Source organism: Mercurialis annua, linkage group LG7 (genome assembly GCF_937616625.2).
Source record: "Mercurialis annua linkage group LG7, ddMerAnnu1.2, whole genome shotgun sequence".
Classification (NCBI taxonomy): Eukaryota; Viridiplantae; Streptophyta; class Magnoliopsida; order Malpighiales; family Euphorbiaceae; genus Mercurialis; species Mercurialis annua.
Genome location: NC_065576.1, coordinates 1676902 through 1699131, shown reverse-complemented (window position 1 = coordinate 1699131; position 22230 = coordinate 1676902). Strand labels below are relative to the sequence as shown.

The window sequence follows — 22230 nt, the reverse complement described above, 5'->3', positions numbered from 1 at the left end:
TATTATAATATATTTTAATGAATATGTAATTAAAAAAATGAATTAACGTATTACTTAGGAATTAATATTGAATTAAATTTGGTGAAAGGATTTAATGTTTATAACGATTTTGAACTTGATTTAGTATTTTTAATGTTGTTGAGATCTTGTTATGACTGGATTTAGTTAATAAATAAAAGAGTTATGTATAAATTAAGGTAAGTTTTTTGGCTATGCCGAGTAAAATGACATATGCGTTTATGCTTATAAACATCATGATATATATTGATTACACCGCAATGAGCTTCACTTTTTAAAGAAAAAAATGAGAAAATAATTAAACTCGTCCTTTAAATAAACAGTCTATTCAGTAATTATTTTTATGTTTATGTGTGTATAGTTGACTTATGAACATTGTCGTATGTTTGTTGTGTATATTACTCTCAGATTGTTCGTCGGAAGACGAACAATTGGGTCTCAAACGGCGGCGGTGTCAAAGAACCGACGCCTGAAATTTAAAAAAAAATAAATTTTAAGATGAATATAACATTTTTTGTTTTTATTAGAATTTAAATTAATTATATATCCCTCAAATATGTAAAAACAATTATTATAATTATTTAAATTTAGTAAAAATAAATTAATTTTAATTAGCGTTAAATAAAAATATTATTTTTTAAATATATATGAATTTTATTATAATATAATTAATCATTTAATTATTTAATTTTAAAATTAGTTTTATTCATCAAAAAATACCAAACCTATGCATTTTGTGTCAGTTATAGCCAAACCTTATTTAAATATTTCAGCTGACATGCCAGCCAATTGCTTAGTGGCGGTGACGTGAACGCCACGGTGTCAGAAAAACCGGTTCGATTCAAAAATGGCTAAAAAAGAAACAGAACATATAAGGTTTGGCTAAATCTGGTGATTTTTAAAGATTTGGCTATAATTGACACAAAACGTATAGATTTGGCATTTTTTGGTGATTAAGCCTCTTTTTTATTATCATGATGAATATCTTCATTAGTGTATTTATATCGCTTAAAAAAAGAAGAAACAATCTCATGAAAAAGAATACTAATCTCACACAGAAGAACGTTTAAGGACAATAACTCCACAAATGATGATAAAAACAACATGAAAGAAGACAAAACCTCAACAGCAGAGGCCAATACAAAACAAGAAAGATGAAAATATAAAATAATAATAATCTTAAAATGAATGATGTCAATTAATAAAGTCTAAGTTAAATCATGTTACTCTACATTACTTATTTTATGAATAAATAGTCGTAAATGTGTACATTTACATGAAATTTCAATAATAATCATACATTTTTATACATATAATCATAAAAATATAATATTTTATAATTTATAAAATAATACATAAATGTTGTAGTCAATTTTAAAACCGCATGAGAATTCATCTCTTAATAATAATTTTTTGAAATTTAAATAAGTCTTTTATTTAAATTTAAAATTCAGTAAAATGTTAATTTAGCGTAAGTATTTTATTTAAATTGGGAAAACTAATGAGAATAACTTATTAATGAGGCACAATTATTAATGTCCCTTTAATTAATTGGCTCATGTAAATAATCACGCCACGTGTCACGTATTAAATGGATGGTTCATAATCGTACGTGGTGGACTTGATTCACCTAAAAAAAAATTCTAACATTCACCACCGACTATTTAAATAGGGCGACAATATGGGAGCCAAATAGAATTTTTCTAACATTCACCACCGACTATTTGCAAAAATAACGAAGTTAGTGTCTTAGCCAGAAATCAAAATTATGGGAGCAAAATAGAATTTTTTTATATAATATATAAAATTTAAAAGTTTGTTAAAATTAAGGGGATCAATATATAGTAATTGTCTAAATAACATAATACATTTTTAAAAAAATTACTTAAGACATTTGTTTCTTTGGAAAATAAGAGGCGCAAATGCACCTGTTATTCTCTATGTGGCTCCGCCAATGTGTGGGATTCAACTCTAGCTGGGACTGACTTTTTAAAAAAATATGAGTAAATTTTTTTAAAAATATATGTAAATTTATATAGATTTTAAGATTAGATGAAAATTGAGCTCGGACTGTAAAAACATTATAAATAAATTAAAAACTAAATTCGAGCTGAAAATAAATCTTAATTCCGCCATTCATATAATAGTATTAGAAATACATTGAGAGGAAGTAAAAAAACAATCACAAAAAGACATGATTTTAGTTTACATGATTTGTATGAATTCGAAAGTGACATTTTAGAAACGTCCAAATTATCTTTTCGCATCCAATTTGGATTCCTCAATTCTATTCTGTATTTTCTATGAAAAGTTATTTACCAATTTATTTACGTGGCCGGCAAGCTCCATTTCAAATATTATAGAACGATCATGATTGACAGTGTTGATTATATATATTAGTTTTATCATATCATATTTACAACAGCCAATGAGCATTTACAATATAAAATCTTTTATTTATAATTTAATTTTTTATTATTAATTTGTCCACATGGCTAACACATCATTAGTTTATTATGAATGATATAGAAACGATTGCATGCAATAATATTTTCATGATTGATACCATAAAATTCTCTTCATTTTGTCAAAAAAACAACAATATATGGTTATTTTGTAATTATTCTCTTTTATCTATTTTATTATTGGATGAATGTTATAATCATTCATCTAATAATAGGGATAATTTAATAAAATAATATTTTTATAAAACAAAAATAATTATGGACATACACTTGTTGAGAGAACAATTTTATATTATGGCTATTACTTGGCATTTTAAATTGAGGCACTTATATAAAAAATTATTGCTCGCATATATCGTCATTTCATTTTGATGATGTAAAAATGAAATGACAATTATTCTTACTCTAATTCTTTTGGATGACTGCTTGGCAGTATCATCATTTGACTTTGAATGACTCACTCGATTTTGAAAGTCGTTCATGCTTGTAGTGTTATTATTCATACTTCATTGTTTTTGAAGTTTAGCCAATAACAAACAAAAAACATTCAAATAGCGTTTTTTATTTTTTTCAAAATTATTTCCTATTAACTTATTGATTAATATAATAATATTAATAAGAAATTCATAAATATCAACAAATTTTAATTTAATATTAACTTAGTAAAAATATTCATAAATTTAAATATATAATGGTTATTTTTTTATTCTTGTGTCAGAACTAAATGCGATAATATCCATTAAAAAGAATGCGATATATTGTTAGGAGGGAGTATTTTCTTTATTGAGATTCATTTGAGACCCTAAAATTGAATTTCTAATTATTTGAGAAGTCATAAATTAGTCCCTTCAACAGTTGGTATAGAGTGATTTTCGAATATAAAACTGTTTGATATATTTTTTTCTACAACTTCAAAATTATAAGTTAATCAAGACAGCATATTAAGCATCTTCAAAAAGTCTTTATTTACAACATATAAACTGGTCAAGCAATAAAATTTATCATCATCTAGCTCCAGCAAAAAAAAAAATCCATATTCTAAATTTTTCCTTTGCTTCTTGAAAAAAAAAATGAAAATTAATTTTATTTTAATTTTGCAGGTACGGCCAGTTACCAACATTAAAGTTGGTATGGCAGGTTATCTAGGATTAAGGTACAACTTAATTTTTCATGATTAATTTCAAATTTGATTTTATTAATTAGCACAAAATTCAATTTTAAACTTGAGACACGGGCGGAATTTTATTTTTATTTTAAATAGATTATAAATATAAAATTTCGAAGCTGCAGAAGTATTTTTATTTTTGTACATATATTCAAAACTGTTTTTATGATGCCTATGAAGCCAAACCTCAGCCATATACTTTTTCAATAATTAGGTAAAATTAATGTCCTTGCTAAAAACGTGGAGTTTACGATATTCAATTTCTGCTCAACTCCCAATCTAAATACATGATTAGGACATTGATTTGTTGTTTTATGGTCTCAAAATATCAATATATAGCTTAGGATTAAATTAAATAAAAGCAAACAATAATTGAGATGGCATTTTTGGCCATTGTATTATTGCTATTTATCCAATTAGCCTTGTTTTTGAGTCTGAAATTAGTGTACCAAATCTGGTTAAAACCTAAGATAACAGAGCACAAATTGAGAAAGCAAGGCATACATGTTCAGTCATTTAAGCAACCACATGGAAATATTAAAGAGGCTAACATCGAGCCGGAGCTGACTCACGATATCGGGGCTCGCGTTGATCCTTTGCTTCACGGACTCGCTTCGAGATATAGTAAGTGTATTTCAATCTGCTGAATTTTCTTTTCGAGTTATAAATAAATGCTAATGTGGAACGTTGAAAGGTGTTGTAAGTTGAGTTATGGCGTTTGATCGGGTTTTCAATCCCTAAATTTATAGAGATAAGCAATTAGTCGGTTCAGTTACTTTGTCTCTTTATCCCAAATAATTATTTATGAATTCTAAATGAAACAAATTTGTCAAAATTTTAATTACAAAATCAAAAACCGACCTAACTAGTTCGCTAATTCGATTAATTCATAAACCAATAAATACAAAATATATAAAATAGTCGGTTCATTCAGTTAATTTGATTAATCAAAATTTTTAAACTCTTAGCAATTATCAAACTGAACCGATCAAACCAGCCAAATTCTAATGAAAACTTTCTACCGTATTTAAGTGAGATTGATCGGATTATTCGGTTTAAACGACTAGTTGCTTCTTTTTTTCAAAATTGTGCAAAAAAAGTTCATATTTCGAACTATATAAATAAAAAAATAGTATTGAAATTGTAAAGTAATTTGCATTTAACACTAATGCATTTCGATGTATGGTGCAGAGAAATTATTTGCTGTTTCTCATGGGACGATGCCTACTGTTATAATTATGGATCCAAAGCTTATAAAAGAGATTTTAACAAGAAAATTCGATTTTCAAAAGCCAGAAGTAAGTCCAACAATGAAATTTTTCTTGAAAGGTCTTGCAAATATTGAAGGAGATAAATGGGCAAAGCACAGGAAAATAATCAATCCTGCCTTCCACATTGAGAAATTGAAGGTAAATTTGTACTTGGAACTAGGCTTGTGCCAAAACCCCGAATCGAGATGTTCAGTTCCGTTCGGTTTATCACTATAAAAGTATCCCAATAATACTCTTTATAATAGAAAAAATTATTTGTTCAAATAAAAAGTCTTTTAAAAATAAACATTTTACCGTCAATTTTTTTAGAAAAGCTCTTTGCAGATAGTATTTTAAAAGAATTTAGTTTTCCAGTTCATGTTAAAAATTTCAAAAAAAATTTAAGACGAACTAAACTAAAATTCAACCAAACTGACTAGTTCTGTTTGATTTGATTTGATGTTTTTATATTTGCACACCCAAATTGATTTTTTTTTTAAAATGTTTTAGTTAATTAAGTTTTAAATTAATTTTGTAGGGAATGTTGCCATCTTTTATGGCATCTTGTGAAGAAATGATTGAAAAATGGGACAATTTAATTGGATCAGCAGAGTATTATGAAGTAGATGTTATGCCTGAGTTTCAGGATTTAACAGCAGATATAATATCAAGGGCAGCTTTTGGTAGCAATCTTGAAGAAGGGAAATTTATATTTTCTCTTCAAAGAAAACAAGGCCAGCTTTTTTTACAGTCTCTTTTCAATCTCAATTCTATTTGGTCAAGGTATATTTAATTTTTCTTTGATTTTTATTTTTGATTTTGCTATTTTTTTCTTCTCTCTAATAAATTTGAGGAGATTCAAACCCGAAATTTTTGTTCGTATTTAAAGTCTTTGTGACTAGTGTAAAGTCATGGGTGGACCTAGGCTGAGATGGCGACCGCCGCTCCACTTTTTATCTTTTACAATTTACTCATTTGATTTTTATTTTTACTTTAAAAAAATAATTAGTATATTTTTATTTCTATACAATTAGTCCCTCTAAATTTAATTTTGTTCAAACTAGCCTCTCATATTAGAACCTTTAATTCCGCTCCTAGTTAGAGTTAGGGTGCATAAAGTTTGAATAGAACCAAATCGGATTTTTTCAAGTGAGACCTAGCTCAAGTGACTAAAGTTGTCAAAGTTTATTTTTAAAGTCTCGGTTTTGAATTTCAATAGATGTAATACCCCGTAGAATTATAAGTGTTTATTTTCGTGTGTGTCCAATTTTAATTGGTTAGAACCTCGAAAATAGTGAATAAATTCACGTGATGAATTTATATGGGTGAAAATGTGGTTTGGAATGTGTTTTGCCTTAAGTGTGATTTTGGCAATTTTACGTGTTAAAAGTGAATTTTGCGATTTTTCACTAAAAACCGTCAAAATAATTATTTTAATTATTTTTAAAGGCCCAAAAATATTTTAATACAGCCCATATGATATGTTTTAATGTATTTGAGTATTTGAGAAACTTGAATTTATTTTGCCCCTAGAGTTCGAATTATTTACAAGTTTGCCACATCTTACTATGGTAATTACTGCATTTCACTATGCAGGCCATTTCTCTATGGACTTAACTGCATTTCATTATGCAGATGCGTGATAAACCATAGTGAAATGGTTTTGAAACTAAAATGCAATAATTAAAGAGAAAATTATGTGCATGTTTTAAATGGTAATTTTTATAAGAACGTTTTAAACTGCGATTTTAAAATGTTCGAAAATGATTTGAATTCCGCGAAAAATTTTAAGTGATTTTTAATTTATTTTTAAAGCTTGCTACGGGTTTCGGAGCAACCACTCCCATTCCCTAGCGCCGGTCTCGACGCCGAAAATCGGGTCGTGACAATAGAGCCAGTGGTTTAAGACCGATTTTAAAAAAAATCTAACACTGACTACTAACTATTCACGTAATTAGATTCTACATCTGTCAAAAAAAACTTAGACCAATTTTCTCTAGCTTGTTCAATAATTTAATGTTTATGGTTAATATCTAATAATTATGAAACTGATTTCAAATCCTTGAACTGAAAAATTTCAGGTTATTGCCCTCAAAATTAACCAAAAGAATGGTGCAAATTCACCGACAAATTCGATCTTTATTTGAAGGCATAATAGAAAATAAAGAGAAGGCTACACATTCAGGAAATACAGATCAACAAGATTTACTCAGTTTGTTACTTCAATCTAATTCAAATGAAGTTAATGAGAATAAAAATGGCGGAATGTCAAGAGAAGATATAATAGAAGAATGCAAATTATTCTACTTTGCTGGTCATGAGACCACTGCAAATTTATTGACATGGACAATGGTTATGCTGAGTATGCATCAAAATTGGCAAGATAAAGCTAGAAATGAGGTTTTGCAGCTTGTTGGAAAAAAGAAACTAACTTTCGATGACTTGAACCACTTAAAAATTGTGAGTTTATTTGTTTAAATCTAATTAACTGATCTATATCGAGTAATTTAATCGGTTTGATTAATAAAAATTTAATTGGTCACTGTTAAGATTTTCAAAAATTTGGTTAATTATTTTTTTTAATAATTTCTTTATAGTTTTATATGTCGAGTTAACCGATTGATATGGTCAACTCTATTTTGTATTTTTATGATTTAAGTTATTCGTTTTTAGTTAATTTGATCGATTTGATCCGTAAGATCAAAAAGATAAATTGATTTGAGTTTTGGTTAGATAAGTCAATTTTTTAATCGAACCGATCGTTTTCTCCAACTATTTTATACCCCAAAACCTAGAAAATGGCACCATTACCTAGGACTTTGTACAATTTATACATAACCGAATTAACCAACCGAACTAAACTTAAATTTTAATTAAATTTAGTTTATGGTTAATTCAAGTGGTTAATTTGGTTCAGTTTCTTTATCTATTGTATGAATTTTAGAATTAATAACTCTCTCTATATATATATTTACAAGCATGATATTTTTTTTATAATTTTTTAGAAATTTAAGGCATCGTTGTAATTTTTTACAGGATCACTTAGATACCAAATTATCCTCCAAATTTATATATAATTTTAAAAGAACACAATTTTTTTTAATTAGCAATAATATTAAAAAAATTAATTAGAGAAGTCTTTTTAAAAATTAAAGACACTGAAGATCTGACAAATTTTCGTGCAACATAAACATCAATTGGACTACACTCAATTAGTTGATATTTTTTTCAAGAACTACACATACGATCTTCTGCATTTTCTTAATCATCAAAGCTTGACGAAATTTACATAACTTATTATATTGTTTCAGGTAAATATGATTCTACTCGAGGTCTTGCGATTATATCCACCAACATCGTTAGTTCGATCCATTCATAAAGAGACTAAAATCGGAGAGTACTCTCTGCCAGCAGGAGTCAACTTGAAGGTTCCATTGCATCTAGTTCAGAGAGATCCTCAACTCTGGGGAGACGACGCAACCGAGTTCAATCCCGACAGATTTTACGACGGAATTTTAAAAGCATCAAAGGATCAATTATCTTTCTTTTCTTTCGGTTGGGGACCAAGAATTTGCATTGGACAAAATTTTGCTATGCTTGAAGCTAAATTAGCATTAGCTCTAATCTTGCAACGTTTCTCATTTCACCTATCGCCAACGTATAAACATGCTCCTAATGTTGTTATTACTCTTCAGCCTAAGTTTGGAGCACAAATTATCTTACACAAAATTTGAATGTTTAGGTCCCTATGTATTGTACAAAAAATTACTGAATCTTAGCATCTTATTTTTTGTTGTTGAAAATACTTTTGAAACTTATAAAAGTCTTTTGGAAAAACATATTTATAATCCCTGTATTATCTATTTTTTTTAATTGGATTCCTCCACTATAATTTGTATATATTGAATCCCTCCACCATTAATTGCATACACAACCGGTCCTTTCGTCCATTTCCTATGGTTAAATATATAAGTAGTAATTCACTAAAGGTTAAATAGATTTCGAAGTTTATAATTTCTATAAATTAGACATTTCCTTTTATTTAATATTCAGATATAATTATTATAAATTACTATATTTTTACTGGATTAGATGGACATAATTTTTTATTTGTTGTATATATCAATTTATTACAATCTTTCTTGAGATTCTATTGCAAGACTTTTCATCTCCTTCGAATACTTTTCTTTAATAATTTATGCCGCGGGCGGAACAGTGTAACCTGAAACAGAATAAAAAATAAAATATAAACTTTAATTAGAACCATTATTTGGGTTACTAATTCATATTAAATATTTATCTTAATTTAATATCAAAACTTCAATATATATTAAAAGTGGTACCGTAAGTTTGTGATGGCCCTTGAATAAATTCCGATGCAGATTGGGGTGACATATAATAATTGAAAAAGTAAAGATATCTTTAAGTACTATTTTAACAAAGCATTGCCTGAATTGCTTCAAGGCATAACTCATTAAAAGGCCAATGTATTTTCAATTTTTTATTTTTCTGATCTCTTTTTAAAATTAATTTGTTGTTCAATAGGATTTTATACTATTTTTTTTATTTGGTAGGTCCATTGGTTAATAATTTGCAAGCGTGTGACCCGATCACCGTTACGTGATTAACATCATAGATGACAAAAAGGTCCATATATTTTTAAATTTGTGTTTATCTAGTCTCTTCTTCAAATTTATTTTATTCAATGGACCATGTGTTTATAAATTTTTATATACCCGGATTCTTTTAAAGTTTGATGACACAACATATTTTATCAACATGTCAAATTTAGTTGGACATTTAAGTTCGTTCTCGCGCACATTTTACGACGAGCGCAATGCACGCTCTTTTTCAGTTCAAAACAGGACCCAAAAAATCAACATAAACTAAGTAAATGACTAGATAAAGATAAAATTTTAAAAAAGACCAGATAAATTTTAGAAATACATTAGCCTAAAAATGAGGTTGGCCTTTTTTTAAGTACCATCGTCTAAGATATAAATTAAATTTACGGTTTAACTTTGATATGAATTGAAAATTTCTTCAAGTTAATATCTAGCTCAATCAATAATCTCAATTTGTTTTATAAGCACCCATTAGTCTTACATTCACATTCAAGAAAGAGATTGGAAACGAAAGTATAAACTAAAAGCATTCTCATAATATTAAAAACATATCCTATTGATACATTATTATATTTGGTGTAACAATTTCAAAAATACAGTTTTTTCCTCCTTTTATCAATTCTAATAATTTTTTCAATTATATTTAATTTAGAAAAAGAATCATTTTAATTGAAGTAAAGTCTTCCAAATTAAATTAATTAATTATAATTTTGTTCGCATGATAATAATATATTAAGAACAAATGTACTCAATTGAATAAAAAAGAGCAGAAATATAAATTAATTTTTGTTATTGTGATAAACCAACGAAATCCTTCTTCAAAAAAATATGGCAAAATATATTCTAAAATTTCTGTATTTTTTATTTTTATTTTATCTTCAAGATTTTTTTTTCTTTACTTGATTCTTGTAATTTCGAAAACAATTTTATAAAGTCTTTCTGATAATAAAAGTGCGAAAGTATGGTGCACCCTCAGAGACCAAATAAAATTATTTTTGAAAATATAAGGATTAAATAAATTAATAAGACATTATAAAATTATTTTTGAAATTACAGGGACCAACTAAAGGAAATTAATAGAAGGACTTTAGAAAATTGTTTTTGAAAGTATAAGGACTAAATAAAACAAACATGGAAAATATAGGAACCTTAGAATAGGTTAAGCCAATAATATATGATAAGTGCACATTTAATTAAGATTGGTTTACCTTAATTTTAGCATGTTTTAAAAATAAATTCCGACTTTTAATAGCACATGAACTCGAGCAACAGGTGAAGCTAGACGAGCTTGGGTATATTGATTTTCATATGAAGAAATTGACAATCAAATTTCACCCAAAATTTCTAGCAGTACCCCATGAAAAATTTAGCAAAATATTTAGTTTTATAACAAAATTTGATCATGTTGCAAGAGTCATGTCGGAAGCCTTTTAATTTAATCAAAATCACACGACATTAAAGATATTGTTTTCTGAATGAAAAAAATGACAAGTCAAATGGTCTGAACTCGCTTCTTTGCTCAGACTCAGACTTAACATAGGGTATCGGAAATTTTTTTGTATTTAACTCGAGAAATTTTCCGATACCCTCATTATAATACAATATTATGTTATAGCCGTACATGCACAATAAATATTAAATCAATATTGGAAAGCTGAAAATAAATTAAAGATTAAAATAAAGGCATAAAAATAACTTAAATGTATGAATTAATGTATAACTAACTTATGTGCCGAATTAATTCTTTAATTTCTTCAAGAGGACCAAAAGCTTGTTATTCGCCTGTATCTTTTTGAAATCATCATTAGATATTCATATTTTTATTATATTTTTCTGTATCAGAAAAATAGATGTCTGTATTAAATTTATATCTGAAAATACTAGTACTAATGGTCTCCAAATGCTCTTTTGAAAATTTAACAAAAAGTTATAAGATCTTTATTTTTCGTGCTGTAGGAATATATTAATAACTATCTAATTAAATAGGCAATATAATTTTAATTTTAAATCCACAATTTTGGTCATTTGATCAAATATGTTTTTACAATATAGTTTGGACATTATGATCCGCAAGTTTATGAAATGGGACCAATATATCCAAACCTCAAACTATAATTATTTTTAAGATTTATTTATATACATTTTTTTAATAAATTAGTCAAGTTAACTAGGCGTACAATAAATGATCCGTAACAAGTCAGACATGGCAGAGACAATGTTGAAACAAAGTATAGTAATGAGGTAATTTTGTTTATCAATGACATTCATTTGCTCAAATTAGAGTAAAAGAAATTTAAATATTTTTTTTATATTGCTTCATATGAATCATATTATTTGAATTTGTATTTTTATCATCAAAAATTCAAAATATGTAAGATATATTAATTTTTCTTTTCACTTCAGTTTAAATAAATGACTACAACTTAAACTGAAAATTGAAAAATAGGCTAAAATTGATAATTTTAAAAATTGTTTATAAACAAAAAAAAATAAATATTTATATTTTTTGAGAAGTCATAAATTGAACCCTAAAAAAATAACTATTCTTTATTCAGATTCATTTGAACCCTAAAATAGAATTTCTATTTTTTTTTTGAGAAGTCATAAATTGGTCTCTATAACAGTTGGTATAGAGTGATTTTCGATAGTAATACTATTAAACTATCTTAATCCATTAATTCTGCCTTTTGTTCTATATACTTTCAAAATTATATTATTTATCAATATATTTAGCATCTTCAAAATGCCTGTCAAAAACATTGTTTCCAATATATGAATTAGTCATGTTACAGAATTTCTCATCATCTAGCTCCAGCAAATAAATTTTCTTTGCTTTTTGAGACATTCAATATACATTAATTTGTTGTCTATTATGGTCTTAATACCTCAATATACACCATAGGGTTAATTAAATCAAAGCAAACAATAAATAAAAATGGTATTTTTGGAAATTTTATTAATAATATTTATCAAAATACCCTTGTTTTGGAGTGTGAAACTAGCTTATCAAATCTGGTGGAAACCTAAGATAGCAAAGCGCAAATTGAGAAAACAAGGCATACATGTTCAATCATCTAAGTTACCACATGGAAATGTTGAAGATGATAACATCGAGCCGGAGCTAACCCACGATATCGCGGCTCGTGTTGATCCTTTGCTTCACGAACTCGCTTCGAGACATAGTAAGTGTATCTCAATATGTTGAATTTTCTTTTCGAATTATAAATAAATGCTGATGTGGAACGTTGGAATTAAAAAAAATGAAAGGTGTAGTAAGTTGGGTTATAGAATTTGATCGGATTTTCAGACCGTGAATATGTAAAGATAAGCAATCGGTCGGTTCAATTACTTTATCTCTTTCGAAATGACTAATTTAAGAATTTTAAATGAAACGAATTAATCAAAATTTTAAGATTACAAAATAAAAAACCAACCTAATTAGTTGGCTAATTATATAAATTTGTAAACCGATAAATAAAAAATATAAAAAATATTTAGCTCGTTTAGTTAATCTGATTAATCAAACGCTTAGCCGTTGAACTAATCAAATCAGCCAACTTGTAACAAAAACTTATAACTGAATTTAACTGAAATTGATACGTTTAAACGACTATTTGTTCCTCTTTCGAATTACGAAAAAAAAGTCCATATTTTGAATTGTAAAAATAAAAAATTGGTGTTGAAATTATATAGTTTTATTTGTATTTAACACTATTATATTATATTTCAATATGTGGTGTGCAGAGAAACTATTTGTTGTTTGTGATGGAACAATGCCTACTGTTATAGTCATGGATCCAGAGCTTATAAAAGAGATTCTAACAAGGAACTTTGATTTTCAAAGTCCAGAAGCAAGTCCAACAATGAAGTTTTTCGTGAAAGGTTTGGCAAATATTGATGGAGATAAATGGGCAAAACACAGGAACATAATCAATCCTGCCTTCCACATAGACAAATTGAAGGTAAATTTTTACTTGAAACTAGGCTTGTGCCAAAACCACAAATCCTGATATTCAGTTCGGTTCGATTCGGTTCGGTTTAACACTATAAGAGTGTTTCTAATAATATTCTTTATAAAAAGGTATTTTTGGTGGAATGAAAAACAAATATTTGTTACTCTAGCTTAGACCTATTTATGGACTGGACTCGGGTTGGGCTTGGGCAGACTTGGCTTTATTAAAGGCAAGCTCAAGTCCGGCCCGAGTCCGATTTGGCCTTCAAATATACTGCCCAAATCTGCCCTAACGCAATATTTTTACAGCCTAGTGTCGGACTTGAACCGGCAATTTTTCACAATATTAAAAGCTTAAGCCCGTCCATAATATGATTGGCTTTTTTTGAGTTCGAGCTCGAGCTTGAAACCAAAAATCATTATCAAAGTCCGGCCAAAGGCGAATGGGCTTAGGCAAGCCGGATGGGTACCTATGCCCATGAACAGCTCTACTCTAGCTCAATGGACTATGTAAATTATAGCTCATTTTAATTTATTATAGATATTAAATGAAATAAATTTATCTTTTTAGTTAAATAATTAATTTATTATATTTGGAAAATTAAATATATTATAGCTTAGTGTATAAATAATTTTATTTAAAATTGAAATTTGAAATCTCATTGATGAGATCTCAGATAGAGAATTAAATTTGACAATCCACATACGTATCTGCTCTAAATTTATAAAAAAAAAATCATTGAACCTTTCATTTATCACCAAACTCTTTTAAAAATTCTTTTTGAGATACTCTAAAAGAATTTAGTTCTTTAGTTCATGTTTAAAATCTCCAATTAAATTTTAATGCAAACTAAACTAAACTAAAAATCAACCAAACTGGGTAGATCAATTAGATATTTTTATATAAATTTATAATTTTCTACACCCTACTTGAAAACCATTTAAGTTTAGGTCTAATGAACCATAAAATCTAATTTTTTTTACTTTTTTGTAGTTTTAACAAAAGATTTTTTTAATTAAAAAATAGAAAAACTAAATTCTTAATTAAAGACTTGCAATTAATTGAAAAAATTTAAATTCTAAATTCATGTTTAAATCCTCAATTAATTGGATTTTTTTTAGGTCCATCAAGTCTTAATTAAACCACAAAACTTGACTACATGGGATCTTTAAATACATTTTGTAGGGAATGTTGCCATCTTTTATGGCATCTTGTGAAGAAATGGTTCAAAGATGGGACAACTTAATTGGATCAACAGAGTGTTATGAAGTAGATGTTCTGCCTGAGTTTCAAAATTTAACAACAGACATAATATCAAAGGCAGTTTTTGGTAGCAACCTTGAAGAAGGGGAGTTCATATTTTCTCTTCAAAGAGAACAAGGGCAACTCTTTTTAGAGTCTCTTTTTAAGCCCAATTCTATTTGGTCAAGGTATATTTACTTTTTCTTTGATTCCTATTCTTCAATTTGCAACCTTTTTTCTTTTTAATAAATTTGAGGAGATTCAAACCAGGAATTTTAGTTTAAATTAGGAGTGTTCAGTGGCGTAATCAGTATTTATTTTCAGCCCAAATTTATCTTTTATTTCATTTGTAATTTTTTAGCAGCTCAAGTTTAACCTCCATCTAATTTATTTATTTTTACAAATTTACCTTTATTTTTAAAATAATTACTAGCATTTTTTAAAAAGATTCTGATCCAGTCAGAGCTGCAGCCCACCCTAGCCATAGCATAGGTTTGTCATTGGGAGTCTCATTTGGTTTGAATAGAACCAAACCGAGTTTTTGATATTTTTGAAACAAATCAAGCTTAATTTATAAGGATTTAAAATTTTCAAATCGAATCAAACTGAATTAGTTGATCTTAATTCGGGTTGTAATTAAACTTAATTGAAATTAATTTACTTTTGAAATCAAAACAAATTGAACTGAAAAAGATAATTTTCTTATATTATTAAATTGAACTGAACTGAGTTTATCAGTTCGGCTTGGTTATTTTGTTTGGTTTAGATCTATATAGATAGTTTAACTTGACCAATTTTTTTTCTTGCTTGTTGCATTAAAATTTAGGGATAATTGACTCTAGGGTACCAAACTATCACATTTATAATATAATTGGGCGACCATACTTCGATTCATTTTAATTTGATTATCAAACTTTGAATTTCGTTTTAATTTGGTTACTAAACTTTAATTTTGCTTCACTGGGAGGTTTTCGGCAAAAATACGTGACAACCGAACTTTACTTTTATCTACTTTAAAACTTGACATGTATGCATAATTTATCCAAAAAACATTTCGGCCAAGTTGAAGTTATGCATAAATGACAAGTTTTCGGGAAAATGCAAACAAAAAACGAGTGTCACAGGGCGAAATCCGGCTTCCATATCATCATTTTGGTCGAGAAACCTCGTTTGATGAAATTAAAGTTCAGTAATCAAAATGAAACAAATCAAAATCTGGTTGTCAAAATGCAGTCTAGCGATATTTTGGGTACATTCTAGATCAATTACCCAAAAATTTAGTTTTTATAGTTACACGAGTTACCCTTTGTTATATCTAATAAACATGAAACTGATTTTAAGGCTTTGGATTGAAAATATTCAGGTTCTTGCCCTCAAAACTAAACAAAAGAATGAAGCAGAATCACCGTAAAATCCGATCTTTATTTGAAGGCATACTAGAGAAGGAAGAGAAGGTTGTACTATCAAGAGATGATAATCATCATGATTTACTCAGTCTATTACTCCATTCTAATTTAAACGAAACTAATCAAAATAAAAATGGCGGAATGTCGAGAGAAGATGTGATAGAAGAATGCAAATTATTCTACTTTGCTGGTCATGAGACAACTGCAAGTTTGTTGGTGTGGACGATGATTGTGCTAAGCATGCACCAAAATTGGCAAGATAAAGCTAGGAATGAGGTTTTACAGGTTTTTGGGAAAAATAAACCAACTTTCGATGACTTGAACTACTTGAAAATTGTGAGTTTATTAACTATTTTTTTTATTTTCAATCCTAATTAGATTTTGAACTCTGGACTTTGAAACCCAGAAAATGACTTGAGTAGTGTTTTAATATTTTAATTGAAATGGATTGGTCGGTTCAACTGGTTTGACTGAAAAGTAGATGTTAGTTCAGTGTGATTCGATTCGATTCTTTTCTAAAAGTTACCGGATATATATGGTTCGGTCTATTTGAACTAGTAAACAATTGCCACAGTCGTGAATTATACACACACACACCCCTATTCAATTACTAATTTATTTTTCAAAACACTTCGAGTAGCAATATACAATCAGCTGCGGATCTTGACCTTTAAATTTTGAGAAGTCAAACTAAATCTATATGAAATTAAATTTTTAAAAACACAAAATTTTAATTTAGAAATTAACGAAAATCTAAAACATATATAAATATGAACAAATTTCGGAGGTATCAAACTTAATGCACAATATACTTTAATATTTACTTTTAAATTTTGCTATTATAAATAAATATTCACATAATATGGGGGAGGATATAGTGCATAAAAAATACTGAAAGAGGATGTATCAAACATTATATTTTGGACAAGAGTAAATTTTACAAATTAAGTTTATTTTTTTAAAAAATGCTTTTGGAAACGAAAATGAATTTTGAGATTCGTTGAGTTTTCTTGCAACAAAATTAGCTCAATTAGTTGACTTTTATTTTTATTTTTCAAGAACTATACGTCCGAACTTCTTCATTTCCTTAATCAGAAATGTTCGACGAAATTTACATAGCTCATCATATTATTTCAGGTAAATATGGTTCTACTCGAAGTCCTGAGATTATACCCACCAACATCGTTGGTTCGATCCATTCATAAAAATACTAAAATCGGAGAGTACTCTCTACCAAAAGGAGTCACCTTGAAAGTCCCATTGCACCTGGTTCAAAGAGGTCAAGAACTATGGGGAGACAATGCGGTAGAGTTCAATCCTGACAGGTTTTCTGATGGGATTTCGAATGATCAATTGTCATTATTTTCTTTCGGATGGGGACCAAGAATTTGCATTGGCCAAAATGTTGCTATGCTTGAAGCTAAATTAGCACTAGCTCTAATCTTGCAACGTTTTTCATTTCACCTCTCGCCTACGTATAAACATGTTCCTACTGTTGTAATTACACTTCAACCTAAGTTTGGAGCACAAATTATCTTACAAAAGATTTGAATCGTTTAGCTCCCTAATGTGTTGTATAGAAATATTGTAACACCCATATTTGAGTTGCATAAAGTCACATGCTCATGCATTTCAATCATTTTGATGGTCAAGAGTAGGGGTGTTCAAATATGAGTTATTTAAACCATGAACTCATAACAGGATAGCATTTCTAGTGTAATATTGATCATTCGAAAGATTTTTAAATTTTGGCTCACTATAAAATGAGCTTTCCAAAATTTATAACCCCCACAATCCAAATTGTACACCCAAGTCAAGAGTAAGCGTCATACATTAGCATTTACATGAGCATTTACGTATGATTGACATTCAATTAAATGGAATTTATGGAAGTTTAATCAATACAATAACTATTCAAAATAATGAAGAATTAGTATAATGGCAAACAAAAATATTAGAACTAAATTGGAATGCAAGTACGTTGGTAAATTTAGGCCTCGCTTGGTTCATTTTATAGCAATTCCCGGGAAGTTAACTTCCCGGGAAGTTAACTTTCCGGGAAGTATAGTTCCTGGGAAGTTAACTTCTCAACAAGTTAATATATATTGCTTGTTTTGATTTTTACTTCCCGGGAAGTACGAAACTAATTTTTAATTAAAAGACAAAAATATCCTATGATAATTTTTACATAAATTTAAAAAGGAAAGAAAAAGAAAGAGTTAAGGTTAAATTAGGAAAATACAACAAAAGTGATAGGGAAGTTCTACTTCCTTGGGTTTTGCTAGGGAAGTTACTTCCCTAGTCAAAGGGAAGTCAAACATCCAACTTCCCGGGAAGTAGAATGTATAAATTGAACCAAGTAAAAAATATTTGCTACTTCCCGAAAAGTACAACTTCCCTAGCCTATTTACCCCCAACCAAGCGAGGCCTTAGTTGATTTGGTTATTATGAAATGAAATAAACTATAAGATTTATGTTTGACTTAGAGTATCTTTCAAGAACTGTAAAATATATTAGTATTACAAATGATTACATGAAACCGTTTCTATTTTAGTAAGATAACCTTAATTATAGGCTAAATATCACCTCTTAACTTTAATTTTCTATATATCAAAAAAAAAGAGAACGAGGAGTAAGAAAATCATGAAAATCTAAATCTAGCTTTAGCCATAAGATCAATTATACTATAGTTAAAGTTTTGATCAAGAAAGAAGATAATTGGTAAGTAATTTAAAATACTCTGAATAGCTAAGCTAGGATTCATCATCTTTATATATGATTTCTGCATATATCCAAAAATGTGATCATCATTGTTTCTATCATAATTCGAGTTATACAACTCTAAATTGAATGCTTCTTCATTTTACATAAACTTTAGCAGTCTACTATAATTGTTATTCTTTGTAGTTAATCATTTTCAGTCATTATCATAATCTAATAGTCCACACAATGTTGTTACTTTGTCTGCCAATACAGCCTGGTAGTGTATCATTAAATCTTTAATAAATCATTGAACAAATATCTTTTTGAGTTGGTTGCTTTTGGTATCTCTTCTAGTCTCTATACCTAGAACTCCACCCAAGGGTTGTGTAAAATTATGTTTGTATTGAAGTGTGTATCACTTTAAAGACACGGTATATGTTTTGTTTACTATATAGAACTATGACGATAATCTTATATCATTATATAATAGATAAATTAATTTAAACATTTATAAATTATCCAAATTTGATTATATGGACTACTTAGAATGTTAGCTAAAACTGTTTAACTTTGAGAAGGGACTAACTCTATCATTTGAATGGTGAATAAGGAGAGAACATTTAGTTGTACGTTCTGTTTAGACAGTTGAACCTAGTTGTGTTGTAAATTGCATAATTTGCTTTCTACTATCGACATGATTTTAATTGGAAATTAAACTATACGCATATGGACAATATATCAATATAGTGCATAGATAATTTGTGTGTTAGAATTGGTGTCAATTTGAAGTTAGTACATGAAATCTGCCTAGTAAAAAAATTGTGTATTACTAGTTTGTTTCTTTGTGTAAATTTTAAATATATTTATACATTGTGAATGATTTGAGATTTTATATATAAAATTAAGTACTTATAGATCAGAATGTAATACGACAGACAAGCTATGAACTTCACGAGTTTAAAACGTGACAAAATGAGTAAATGAATAGATAATGTTATACTTGTTCGCACTTGCAAATGTGTGTTGATTTGAGATGTAAATGTGCCTGTGTATTATGGTTAAAATGTTGATGTGAGTGATGTTTTGATTGTGAAAATCATGTCATCTTATATTTGTATATTCTTTGAGAACTAAGAATAGTAGTTGATTGCGCAAAATGGCGACTCGGACCAACAATATGAGAAATGAGTTATTGGTTGTCTAAAGGGCAATTCGGGTCAATAACATTATGTTGGTTGCCTTTACGATGATTTGGGCCGACATGTGAATTATGCTCATGAATGAATTTCTATATGTTAGATTGATTTTGATTCGAATTGATGTGAATATGTTTGGCTTGACTTAATCATTGGATTATGTTATTGGTTATGATTATTGCTATATTGAATGGATAATCGCTTGAGTTATATTTTAGAGATTTGGAATGTTTTTGAATGTATATATTTAATATACTTATATCTATTTACTTATTGAGTTTCAGGGTCACCCCTCGGCTATTTTTATAATATATGAAGAGTTGCATTGATTCGACATTTGCATCTAATAGACATTTCAGGTGGGCCAACAGAGAGTTCATTACACATGCATATTTTTGAAGCAGTTATGTATATAAGATAGATAAATGAAATGTTGGTAGAAAGTATTTAGGGTGAGATAATATTAATGTATATGTATATGCTATAAGTTAAAAACTTTTGTGTCGTAACATGACATGTATGAAATGATACTTCATAGTAGTATAACAACTGAAAGTTGTTGTGCTTATTATTTCTTTGAGAGTAAATGATGATTTAATTAAAAGGGTGCTCTATATTTATGTTTTTTTTTAAATAAAATAGAATGCTCGTAGTTCTATTTAGACACCATTTGGATTAAGGAATTCCGGAGGATCAAAATCCATGGATTTTATACAATCCATGAATTTTAACAGAATTCATCGTTTAGTAAGCTAAAAAGTTGTAAAAATCCATAGATTTCTAAAATTCCTCATCCACCAAATTTCTCATTTTGACAGTTGAAATCCATCATTTTTAAAGAATGATGGATTGTTTGAAGTTTTCTATATTATAATAATATTCCTATGAATTTATAGATCCCGTGTTCAATCCAAACAACTAAATTTATAACTCTATGAATTTTGCATTCCATGAATTTAAAATCCATAGATTTTATAAATCTTTATGAATTTCAAAATCAATCGATCCAAACAGCGCCTTACAGTTTTTATAAAGAAATACATACTTCATACACAATGCATTTATCAAATTCAAAATTGATTTGACCGTGGAACCGCTATTACATTGCGTGACTCATATTTTATAAAGTTAACATTAATGACCAGTGGTGAATCATAAATTTTTTCAGCCCGGGCTAAACGATATGTGAGAAATAAATGTATAAATATAATTTTCCGTGACTAAATCAATTAAAACAATATAAAAATATAGATCTAAAATATAGTCATTGATAACCACTTAAAATAGCACAATAAAAAACAAATTTTTGAGAGAAATGAACTTCTTTTAAGGAGTATTTTTACATATGAAATTTACATGAATTGAAATCTATTTATAGGCAGTTTCATCCACCATATAACTAATGCATTTACATGCATGTCAAAAATGGAGATTTCAAAATTTTCGGATAAATTAGATAGGTACTTTGAAAAATAGTCTTCTATAAATTCACACATTGTTTATAACAGTAAATGATTTATGAGCAAATTTTTATGAAGCCCATCACAAGTCATAATTCACAGATTAGTCCCTCTTATTTGAAAATTAAAAGATATGATCCCTCACTTTTGTTTCAGTCAATGATTTTGTCATTCCGTCCATTTTTTGTGTTAGTCAACCGAGTCACTAAAACTATATGGTCCATCCCTTTTGTTTATTTCAACAATTTCATCCCGCACTTTTGTTTCTGTCAACGATTTCGTCCCTCATTTTTGAAAATTAATTTATTCATAAGTCCTTTAATTTCGTTAACCAACACCAAAAATAGACGGATGGACTAAACTGTTGATGGAAATAAAAATGAGGGACCATATCGTTTGATTTACAAATAAGAGGGGCTAAAGTGTGAATTATGACAAATATGAAGGGTCTCATAGTAATCTGCTCATTACTTAATTATTTTTATAAAAAACTTAATGAACAAAGGATAAAAAAACCCTCAACTTGGCACAAAATATCAAATAGGCTCAAGATCGTGTGAAGGGGTAAAAAAATCCAATAGTTACGCAAATGGATCAAAAATATCCAATGAGAGTGGGAATACCATTCCTTAAACTATGCAAAAAATTGGATCATATTACCCCTCTGTTCACCGAAAACCGCTCCATTCTGACCATTAACCCCCCCGGAAACCACCGTACCTCATCAGAAACTGCCGATATTAAAAA

The 22230-nt window shown here is 28.2% G+C and overlaps 2 protein-coding genes across 2 annotated transcripts; both read left to right on the top strand.

The window, feature by feature from the left end:
• The first annotated feature begins 3470 nt into the window (after positions 1 to 3470).
• On the top strand, positions 3471 to 8746 carry LOC126657581 (cytochrome P450 CYP72A219-like). Its single transcript, XM_050352290.2, has 5 exons — positions 3471 to 4272; positions 4840 to 5057; positions 5437 to 5681; positions 6980 to 7358; positions 8210 to 8746. Exons 1-5 carry the CDS (start codon positions 4026 to 4028, stop codon positions 8630 to 8632), a joined length of 1512 nt encoding a protein of 503 aa, XP_050208247.1. The 5' UTR covers positions 3471 to 4025; the 3' UTR covers positions 8633 to 8746.
• A 3510-nt stretch (positions 8747 to 12256) lies between these two features.
• Positions 12257 to 17950, top strand: LOC126657582 (cytochrome P450 72A397-like). The gene is made up of 5 exons (XM_050352291.2): positions 12257 to 12705; positions 13268 to 13485; positions 14662 to 14906; positions 16082 to 16460; positions 17262 to 17950. Exons 1-5 carry the CDS (start codon positions 12459 to 12461, stop codon positions 17673 to 17675), a joined length of 1503 nt encoding a protein of 500 aa, XP_050208248.1. The 5' UTR covers positions 12257 to 12458; the 3' UTR covers positions 17676 to 17950.
• The last annotated feature ends 4280 nt before the right edge of the window (positions 17951 to 22230 follow it).

What these genes read in the sequence shown, in the direction of transcription:
- LOC126657581 (XM_050352290.2), top strand. Translation starts at nt 4,026, where the DNA reads ATGGCATTTTTGGCCATTGTATTATTGCTATTTATCCAATTAGCCTTG. An exon ending in TCCACATTGAGAAATTGAAG is followed by an intron (nt 5,058 to 5,436) that starts GTAAATTTGTAC and finishes TTAATTTTGTAG; the next exon opens with GGAATGTTGCCATCTTTTAT. An exon ending in ACTTGAACCACTTAAAAATT is followed by an intron (nt 7,359 to 8,209) that starts GTGAGTTTATTT and finishes ATATTGTTTCAG; the next exon opens with GTAAATATGATTCTACTCGA.
- LOC126657582 (XM_050352291.2), top strand. Translation starts at nt 12,459, where the DNA reads ATGGTATTTTTGGAAATTTTATTAATAATATTTATCAAAATACCCTTG. An exon ending in CCCAATTCTATTTGGTCAAG is followed by an intron (nt 14,907 to 16,081) that starts GTATATTTACTT and finishes GAAAATATTCAG; the next exon opens with GTTCTTGCCCTCAAAACTAA. An exon ending in ACTTGAACTACTTGAAAATT is followed by an intron (nt 16,461 to 17,261) that starts GTGAGTTTATTA and finishes ATATTATTTCAG; the next exon opens with GTAAATATGGTTCTACTCGA.